At 38.6% G+C, this 9,185-nt stretch overlaps 2 protein-coding genes across 5 annotated transcripts; one reads left to right on the plus strand and one right to left on the minus strand.

Annotated features, from left to right (window-relative positions):
• Positions 1-153: 153 nt before the first annotated feature.
• LOC117646643 (ATP-dependent RNA helicase DHX8) lies at positions 154-5,848 on the plus strand. The gene is given in 21 exon segments (XM_034387733.1): positions 154-247; positions 491-576; positions 653-984; positions 1,067-1,490; positions 1,614-1,885; positions 1,969-2,107; positions 2,183-2,389; positions 2,469-2,592; positions 2,679-2,860; positions 2,948-3,195; positions 3,282-3,400; positions 3,488-3,712; positions 3,805-3,986; positions 4,063-4,203; positions 4,291-4,431; positions 4,526-4,580; positions 4,583-4,677; positions 4,766-4,887; positions 4,980-5,183; positions 5,281-5,460; positions 5,533-5,848. Coding segments are annotated over 21 exon segments (3,795 nt in total). The 3' UTR covers positions 5,756-5,848.
• Positions 5,849-5,959: 111 nt separating this feature from the next.
• Positions 5,960-9,000, minus strand: LOC117646645 (partner of Y14 and mago). Of its 4 annotated transcripts, none has more exons than XM_034387739.1 (4): positions 8,875-9,000; positions 8,441-8,565; positions 7,959-8,195; positions 5,960-7,860 (listed from the first exon to the last, which is right to left on the minus strand). In XM_034387739.1, the coding sequence occupies exons 2-4, from the start codon at positions 8,478-8,480 to the stop codon at positions 7,379-7,381; spliced, it is 759 nt and encodes a 252-aa protein (XP_034243630.1). In that variant the 5' UTR covers positions 8,481-8,565; positions 8,875-9,000; the 3' UTR covers positions 5,960-7,378. The 4 variants fall into 4 exon arrangements, with proteins under 4 accessions (XP_034243630.1, XP_034243633.1, XP_034243632.1 ...); XM_034387742.1 differs by lacking the exon at positions 8,875-9,000 and adding an exon at positions 8,772-8,843; XM_034387741.1 differs by lacking the exon at positions 8,875-9,000 and adding an exon at positions 8,700-8,816.
• Positions 9,001-9,185: the final 185 nt, after the last annotated feature.

The raw sequence follows: 9,185 nt of genomic DNA on the forward strand, positions 1-9,185 counted from the left end.
TACCCCAAAACGTTTATTGATTCATTTAGAACTTGAATTTTAAGCGTTGCGTAGTTGGCAACCCGTGACGTTATTCGCACTTGACATTGTTTTGGAAGTGTGAAGAAAGCGTTTCACTGTCGATTTGTTGCTTTCAAGCTCATTTGTGCAAAAATGGATGAAGTTCAGAAGCTAGAACACCTTTCATTGGTGTCTAAAATTTGTACAGAACTCGAGAATCATTTAGGTTTAAATGACAAAGACTTAGGTGAGATGGGGTGCAGTATTTTGTATCTTTATGAGGTTATGTCTCCCTTCGGTGTTGTCACGCAAACGGATACTTCTTGTTATTTGTGGACATTCTTACCTGAAACACCAAATTATTTCATTCCACAATATTTTGTATTGTGGTATCAGTCTTCTTATCTCCATATGTGCTCCTTATGTACCATTTTATCAATGATCAGTGAAGGTCCATGCTCTTACTTTTCTCTTCTTATTTTGTTTCCAGCGGAATTCATCATCGCCCTCTCAGTGAAAAATAACACACTTGAGTCTTTCAAGAAAGTTCTAGACGAAAATGGAGCAGAGTTTTCTGTACGTTCACAATGGAACTGCCAAGATTATGTTCGCTGTGTGATTCCTCTCTATTCATTCTTTCTTACTTGTTCAGGACTCATTTGTCAGCAACCTTCTTCGTATTATTCAACACATGAAACCAGCCTCTTCCTCCTCGTCACTGCCCTCTAATTTTGAGCCTGCCACCAAACAAGATAAATTGGCCATGAAATTTCCTGGCCTAGCTCTCCCTAATGACCCTGAATTTGATGAGAAATACAGTGCTGATTCAAAGGATAAAAAAGAAAAAAGCAAGAAAAAGAAAAAGGCCAAAGACAAAGACTCGGACTCTAAGGCTGATATCAAACCTACTGTGAAGAATGAAACTAAAGTTGACGTCATTGATGATGCCATGGCTGCTTTGGAGGCCCTGGCTCCATCAGCGGGGTATGTAGCCTTCATTGTCCTTCATTGTCTTTACTACTCTTTATATAACAATTAATTTTATTTCATAATTTTATTTTTCTAGGCCCTCTCAGATGAAGTCAGAGCCTAGCAAGGAGGAAGCAACAAAAACCAAGCAACGAGATTTAGACAAACGGAGAGATAGAAGTCGAAGCCAAGATAGGAGTAGAGACACAGAGAGGAGACATCGTAGCAAAAGTAGAGAAAAACGTCCAAGAAGTCGAGATAGAGAAAGAAGGCGAAGCAGAAGCAGAGATGGTCGTAGAAGAAGCAGAAGTCGCGATGGCAGGAGGAGAAGTCGCAGCAGAGATCGCCGAGAGAGAGATCGCAGAAGTAGAAGTAGAGATAGAAAGAGGGATCGTAGCAGGAGTCGGGACAGAAAACGGGACAGAAGTGGTGACAGACATCATAGAGATCGAGATAGGCGAAGAGGATCCATTGATGAGGTTCCTGATGAAGATCTGGCCAATGAACCAGAATTAGGAAAGGTAAGATATTCTCTCATCCATGTATTGGATCCGCTCACACTACTGATTATCTTAACTAAGTTGCTTCTCTTTATTATCAAAAGCTGAATCTAAAATGAACTTGATCTCTCTGTTTATCCAAAGATCTACACTGGGAAGGTAGCAAATATTGTACAATTTGGTTGCTTTGTGCAAATTGAAGGCCTACGTCGGCGATGGGAAGGCTTAGTTCATATTTCTCAGTTGAGAAGGGAAGGAAGAGTAACGCAGGCACAAGACGTTGTTCAAAGAGGCCAAAAAGTGCGCGTGAAAGTGTTATCAGTGGCTGGTCAAAAAGTCTCTCTTTCTATGAAGGATGTAGACCAAGATACAGGAGAAGATCTCAACCCTGCCATAGCTAAACCTGCAAATAGAGTGTAAGTTGTGTTGATAAAATAGGACATAGTTTTGTGAATTTCTTGTCTAACTAATGAATTTTTGTTACATTGGTCATTTCTAGTGACTCAGAGCAAGCCCATAGAAATCCAGACAGGCCAACATCCCTCCTAGACCTGCAAGGTGACCTGGAGGATGATGACAATCACAGCAGAAAAAGAGTGAATAGGATTTCATCACCAGAGAAATGGGAAATAAAACAGGTATGTGGATTGTATGAAGAGATGGTTATATGTTTTTGATTGAATCTCACTGTTTAATACCTGATTGCTCTGCAGATGTTGTCAGCAGCTTGCATTGACAAATCAGAGCTTCCCGACTTTGATGACGAAACAGGACTTCTTCCTAAAGAGGATGACGAAGAAGAGGACATTGAAATAGAAATTGTAGAAGATGAGCCTCCTTTCCTTCAAGGGCATGGACGAATGTTGCATGATCTCTCTCCAGTCAGAATTGTCAAAAATCCAGATGGATCTCTGGCTCAGGTAAGTTCCACCATTTTTTAATTAAAAAAAATTTTTTTTTTGCATTTTAAAATTGTTTTTACTTTTTTTTTCTGCTTAGGCTGCTATGATGCAAAGTGCACTTGCCAAGGAAAGACGTGAAGTTAAAATGATTCAGAGGGAACAAGAAATGGATTCTGTCCCTGCAGGATTGAATAAAAATTGGATTGATCCTCTGCCTGAGGGTAAGTTGAGTAATCATACAAGTGTTGTTGTTTCTGTCATTTCTGTTCTTGTATAATAATGTTCCCCTGCTTTTAACATTTTCTAGCGGATGGAAGAGCTCTTGCTGCAAATATGAGGGGTATAGGAAACACGGTGCAAGATCTTCCAGAATGGAAAAAGCATGTTATTGGAGGTCGAAAGAGCTCTTTTGGAAAGAAAACCAACATGAGTCTTTTGGAGCAGCGTCAGAGTTTACCTATTTACAAGCTGAAGGATGAGCTTGCTAAGGTAAGATAGGTTTATTGCTTACCAGACCTGTTGATTTATGTTTACTTTCCATCTTTTTCATTCTACAAATCCCTTTCCATACAACAGGCTGTGAATGACAACCAAATTTTGATTGTTATTGGAGAAACGGGCTCTGGGAAAACAACTCAAATAACACAGTACTTGGCTGAAGCCGGTTTCACCTCCAGAGGTAAAATTGGGTGCACTCAGCCTCGGCGAGTGGCTGCCATGTCAGTAGCTAAGCGAGTGGCTGAAGAATTTGGATGTCGTCTTGGACAAGAAGTTGGGTACACTATTCGTTTTGAAGATTGCACCAGTCAAGAAACTGTTATCAAGTAAGACTACCACCATCATGATCTTGTTTCGACAATGTTATAAATTTCTGTGCTAATCTATTTAAAATTTTGCCTTGACATTTCAGATACATGACTGATGGTATGTTGTTAAGAGAGTGTTTGATAGATTTGGATTTAAAGTACTACTCAGTTATCATGTTGGACGAAGCTCATGAACGTACCATACACACTGATGTTCTTTTTGGTGAGTTTAAGATTATGATACTTTTTATTTTGTGCCTGCATTTCGGAACATTTTAACAGTCTCTATAAATCTTTTTTTTTTCTGCAGGGTTGTTGAAGCAAGCTGTCAAAAAACGGCCAGAATTAAAACTGATTGTCACGTCAGCTACTCTTGATGCAGTGAAATTTTCACAGTACTTCTTTGCTGCTCCAATTTTTACTATTCCTGGTCGTACTTTCCCAGTGGAAGTCCTCTATACCAAAGAACCTGAAACAGATTATCTTGATGCATCTCTTATCACTGTTATGCAAATCCACTTGCGAGAACCTCCAGGCAAGTAGATGATTGGGTGACTTTTCTTTCTATTGCATTTGTGTTTTGATAATTTTTTCATCTAAAAACTAATATTTTGTCTTATTCATCAGGTGACATTCTACTCTTCCTTACGGGACAAGAAGAAATTGATACGGCGTGTGAAATACTTTTTGAAAGAATGAAAAGTTTGGGCCCAGACGTTCCTGAACTTATTATTTTACCCGTCTACTCTGCCTTGCCTAGTGAAATGCAGACTCGTATTTTTGACCCAGCCCCTCCAGGTTCACGTAAAGTATGTTCACCTTCATTTGTATTATTTTTCAGGCATTTTTCAGATTTTTATTACAACCTGCTTTTGTTTTCTTCAGGTCGTTATTGCAACTAATATTGCTGAGACGTCATTGACAATAGATGGTATTTACTATGTGGTTGATCCTGGTTTTGTAAAACAGAAAGTATATAATTCAAAAACAGGCATGGACTCACTTGTTGTGACACCTATCTCACAGGTAGCTAGCTTATAAATGCATTAATACATACCCCATCATCTTTCTTTTTTTTGCCATGCTAAAAGACAGTAATATTTTGTCTTTCAGGCTCAGGCTAAACAGAGGGCGGGTCGAGCCGGCCGTACAGGTCCTGGTAAATGCTACCGTCTGTATACAGAACGTGCCTACAGAGATGAGATGTTACCGACCCCAGTACCTGAAATCCAACGTACCAACCTCGCCACTACAGTAAGTCATAAAATCAGCTCTTTTAAAATTGTAACACTTTTTTTTGCCCTCTGTACCTTATTGTAATTCACACGAATTTTCAAAAATATTTCAGGTTCTACAGCTCAAGACCATGGGTATCAATGATCTCCTTCATTTTGATTTCATGGATGCCCACCTGTAGAATCACTCATCATGGCTCTAGAGCAGTTACACTCCCTTAGCGCTCTTGACAGTGAAGGTCTTCTGACAAGGCTTGGGAGAAGGGTCAGTACACATAAATATTCTACATTTTGTGTTGTTGTTTTTTTTCTATGGGCACAATCTAATGATACCTTTGTTTCTTGTTGCACAGATGGCAGAGTTTCCTCTTGAGCCAAATCTGTCCAAAATGTTAATTATGTCAGTTCACCTTCAATGTTCTGATGAAGTCCTCACTATAGTGTCAATGCTGTCAGTTCAAAATGTGTTTTACAGGTAAGCAACATTTCCCCCCCTTAAGTTTCATAGTCTTGTGTGAACTGTTGTCATTATTCTTGCTCACTATTGTGTTTCTTTCTTTATTTTAGACCCAAGGACAAGCAGTCTTTGGCTGACCAGAAAAAGGCCAAATTTAATCAGGCCGAGGGTGACCACCTCACTCTTCTCTCTGTTTACAACTCTTGGAAAAACAACAAATTTTCCAATGCCTGGTGCTATGAAAACTTTGTTCAAATCCGTACTTTAAAGCGAGCTCAAGATGTGCGAAAACAGCTTCTTGGAATCATGGACAGGTACTGTATATATTACATTCCAGACAGGAATTGAAGTTAAACCTTAATTTTAGTTGGAGACTACTTGGTATTAATTTTCTATTTTGTTTTGTCACAGGCACAAACTTGATGTTGTTTCTGCTGGAAAGAATACAGTTAGAGTTCAGAAAACAGTGTGTTCAGGTTTCTTCCGTAACGCTGCCAAAAAAGATCCTCAAGAAGGTTACCGTACCCTTGTTGACAGTCAAGTGGTATACATTCATCCATCTAGCGCTCTATTTAACAGACAGCCGGAATGGTAAGCAGTTGTACTTCTACCTAAGCCTCTTGTGTACGATAATGTGGTAACATTACTTTTTCATTATTGCAGGGTTGTGTACCATGAATTGGTACAAACAACTAAGGAGTATATGAGAGAAGTCACAACAATTGATCCGAAGTGGTTAGTTGAATTTGCTCCAGCTTTCTTCAAGTTTTCAGACCCCACAAAACTCAGCAAGTTTAAGAAGAACCAGCGCTTGGAACCTTTGTATAACAAATATGAAGAGCCCAACGCATGGCGTATCTCTAGAGTCAGGCGACGCAGAAACTAATGGAACTGTATCAATTATTATTTTATGGAAACTTTGACATGGACAATGTTTTTATTTTCATTTGTAATAAAGTGTAAATATTTATAGCTGTAATGTGATATTTAATTAAGTGCTCAACCCCTCCCCCCCCCCCCCAAAAAAAAAAAAAAAAAAAAAGCTTTTGGATCTGCAAATGGTAAAAATTAGGTTATTAAAAAATATAAGTCAAATTTATCAGAGGGTTTTATTCTATGCAGCCATGACATTTTACATTATAATTGTTGCACCTGTGTCAGCAGCTGCAACAAGAGGTAGAATCAGTCTCAGAAATATGTTCAAGTTCTTTCTGTAAATTAAAAGCTAGATGACATGATTCATTTGATGACAAGTCATTGAGATGGCCTGTAAGTATCCTCTCTTCACTTAAGTCAAGAGCAGTTCTTCAAAGATAAAATCATACATACAGATGCATACAGTACATACATCTGGGGTTAGGCAGAAAGGCTAATAAGAAGGAGGTAAAATTTAAACCGGACAATAACTTACATGATGAGGACAGATTTCAGTTCATTCAATCTACACAACTGAATATATAACACATGATTCATCTACATACATTAATTACAAAAACAACCTCGAATTTCAAGCATCATCAGTGATCTAAAGAATATTACTAGAAGCCAACTCAGTGAAGAAGCTAATAATAAATACAAGTCAGTTTTGCTACAGTCTACTTAAATAGTGATTGTACTTGGTGCTTCAATTATTTGAAGTAAAATGTAGTTTTCTATGCCATCACCTAAACCCATGTATAAATTTCAGGTACACTATTTCATTTATTGCTCACATTTTGTAGCTCACTCACTCAGAGCAAGAAAATTTAAATTCTGATTGCCTCCTCGCTCAAGCCATGTATGTATCACATTTAGACCTCTATGAGGGTAAGGTAGTATAAACATTTGGTGTTTCAGTTTCACTCAGATACAAAAATAGTGCAAAGCCCAGGATGTGTACCAATTTTACTTTCTCATATTTGGCATGAAATTCCATGCAATTCATTTGAAACATTAATATGTACACTACTACTACCATTAAATTAACATGCATACCTTAAAAGAATTTTCTTCTGGGAAGGAAAGGTGAGGTTTACTAGTACATGAAATTGATTTAACTACTAGTATTAAGTACCTCACCATAGCACTTCTTTTAATCATTGTGACTTACTCTGTGAGTAGCACTTACAGATTGTGATAGAAAATAGGCATAATGATGCCTACCCAGTTGTAAAACCTGGTTAAATGCACTGTTACTCATAAGATTAAATGCATCCATTGTCAAATCATAAAATTTAAACTTTTCAACCACAACAGAAAACCATGTCCAGAGATCAATAAAATTTTTCAATAATTCATTCCAGAAAAATAAATTAAAATGAGGGAAACAAAGATGGAGGAAAGAAAACAGGTTGGTAAAATCTATGACTGATTACTCCTACAGGAGAAAGGGAAGACAGAATCTTAGGTAAGGCTATTAAAACATGAAATAGCTAATAATTTGAGTAAATTTCAATCAGGTGCTCCTGGCAGTACAGTAGTATAAAGCCAAAAACAATCTACAAACCATGTAATAGACTAATAATCACATCTATTCTAAATCTTCAATCTCCTTCAAAATTTCAGCTTTGCGAGCAATTTTATCAAGCTGATCCTTTTCCAATTTGACTCCTGAAGCTGCTTTCTGTTCTACAGTTTCAATTTCCCTCAATTTCTTGCGCAAGTTCTTGAGGCGCTTAGCTGGATCTGACACAGTATCAGTCTTGGCAGGGGTTTGGGCAACTGGAGCTGGTGCTGGTTTCGGGGCAGCTTTCTGTGCAGGCTTCGATGTTTGTGGGGAAATTCCAACCGCATTTGCTTTAGATTTGGGTGGAGCTTCCGGAACTGGATTTCCTCGTTTGCTTTTTCCTTTAGCAGTAAAGGTTTTCCACTCATTGTCCTGGGATGCGGCCTCTGATGATGTGATGTGGTTTGTAGAGAGCAAAGCTTCAGAAAGAGATGTTCTTGACATAGCCTCACTCAAATCTTCCCCCTGACCAGCCTTCTTCTTCTTCTTCTTTTTGGCAGTCTTAGCTTTAAATGAAAAATAAAATAACAATATGAATAAAGCATCCGGATATTTAAATCAAAATCATTTTAGACAAGTAACAGGAACTCAGGAAACTACTAACCATCTTGAGGTTGGATCACTAAGCCGGGAATAGGATTGTTGCCGGCCTTCCTTGCTTCAGCTGCAGCAATCAGATCTGGGCTGAGCCCCACTGGATACTGTGGCTTATTATTTTGGAACATCTTGCCTTTGCTCTCATACAGGGGAACTTCTTCCTGAGGGACGTAGCCATCTTTCACTTTCCTAGGCTTACGCCATGTGCCATCAGGACGTTGAGTCGCAGGGATAAAACGGGTACCTGAATAAAAGGCATTCAAATTATAGATAGCTGTTCTAGATATGGCTTGGAAATGGAGACGAGGATAATCTTTATTTCAGACAAAACTTAAAAACGTCTATCAGAACTCATTGAAAATCAATGAGAGACGCACTACTGCCTAAATGGCAATACGAGGAGAAAGCTTGAGACCAACCCAAATCACCGTATATGTAACGATCATCTGCAGCAAGACCAAAACGAAGTGCAACTCAAGCAGTACATACCATCGTCAGTTTTGACATATTCCGTGGCCAGCGATGTCATGTTGGAAATCCCAGGGAAGATTTACCCCTGTTTCGGGTAAACAGTGCAAGCAGCGAGCACCGAGCGCCCCCGGCTGGGACCGCAGCTACAAAAACAAACAACATATCGATAGTAAGCGACGCAAAAGACTTCCAATCGATCGACGAATTTGAGAACCTCATCCCCCTCAATATTTGTTACAAAAATATGCTCCAGGTAATAGCGGTTTGCACAAACAACCCAAAATGGACTGAACACAACAAAGCTCAGTTGGGTTCGGAACGGTGGTGCATTTGGACGATTATGCAATACTTGAAAGCAATATTGATAGAAATAAAATTTTGGTTAATCATTAGGGTCAACTGATCTTCATGTCGTACAAATTTTACTACTAAAGTACGTCAGAAATACTAACTTCTGAAGGTGAGTGAAGCCGTAAATATGCACGGTTTTTCCAACTACAACCAAGAACCGAAAACATTTCGATTCAGATACGTATTCCCCGCACCAACTAATGAGAAATATATATCCCAATCCTTTTCCCGGGCATGGCATAAAAAGAGGACTTTGGGGAAATTTTTTCGAATTTTCTAAAAACATTTGAGTCTGCCTTCCATTTTAAGTATTTATTTCGAATAAGGGAGCTTATATCAAAGTAGGTCAAAGGTTAGTCAAAGGGCCTTTTCTTCATTATGAATTTGTCATAACATTGCCTATTTTAGTCTC

This window comes from Thrips palmi, unplaced genomic scaffold (genome assembly GCF_012932325.1).
Source record: "Thrips palmi isolate BJ-2018 unplaced genomic scaffold, TpBJ-2018v1 HiC_scaffold_19, whole genome shotgun sequence".
In the NCBI taxonomy this organism is placed as follows: domain Eukaryota; kingdom Metazoa; phylum Arthropoda; class Insecta; order Thysanoptera; family Thripidae; genus Thrips; species Thrips palmi.

Bases quoted from the DNA above. Each gene is read 5' to 3' on its own strand.
- LOC117646645 (XM_034387739.1), bottom strand. From the start codon at position 8,480: ATGACATCGCTGGCCACGGAATATGTCAAAACTGACGATG. The intron at 8,196-8,440 runs GTATGTACTGCT...CCTTTTATTCAG, and splicing joins ATATGTCAAAACTGACGATG to GTACCCGTTTTATCCCTGCG. The intron at 7,861-7,958 runs GTTAGTAGTTTC...TTTCATTTAAAG, and splicing joins AGTGATCCAACCTCAAGATG to CTAAGACTGCCAAAAAGAAG.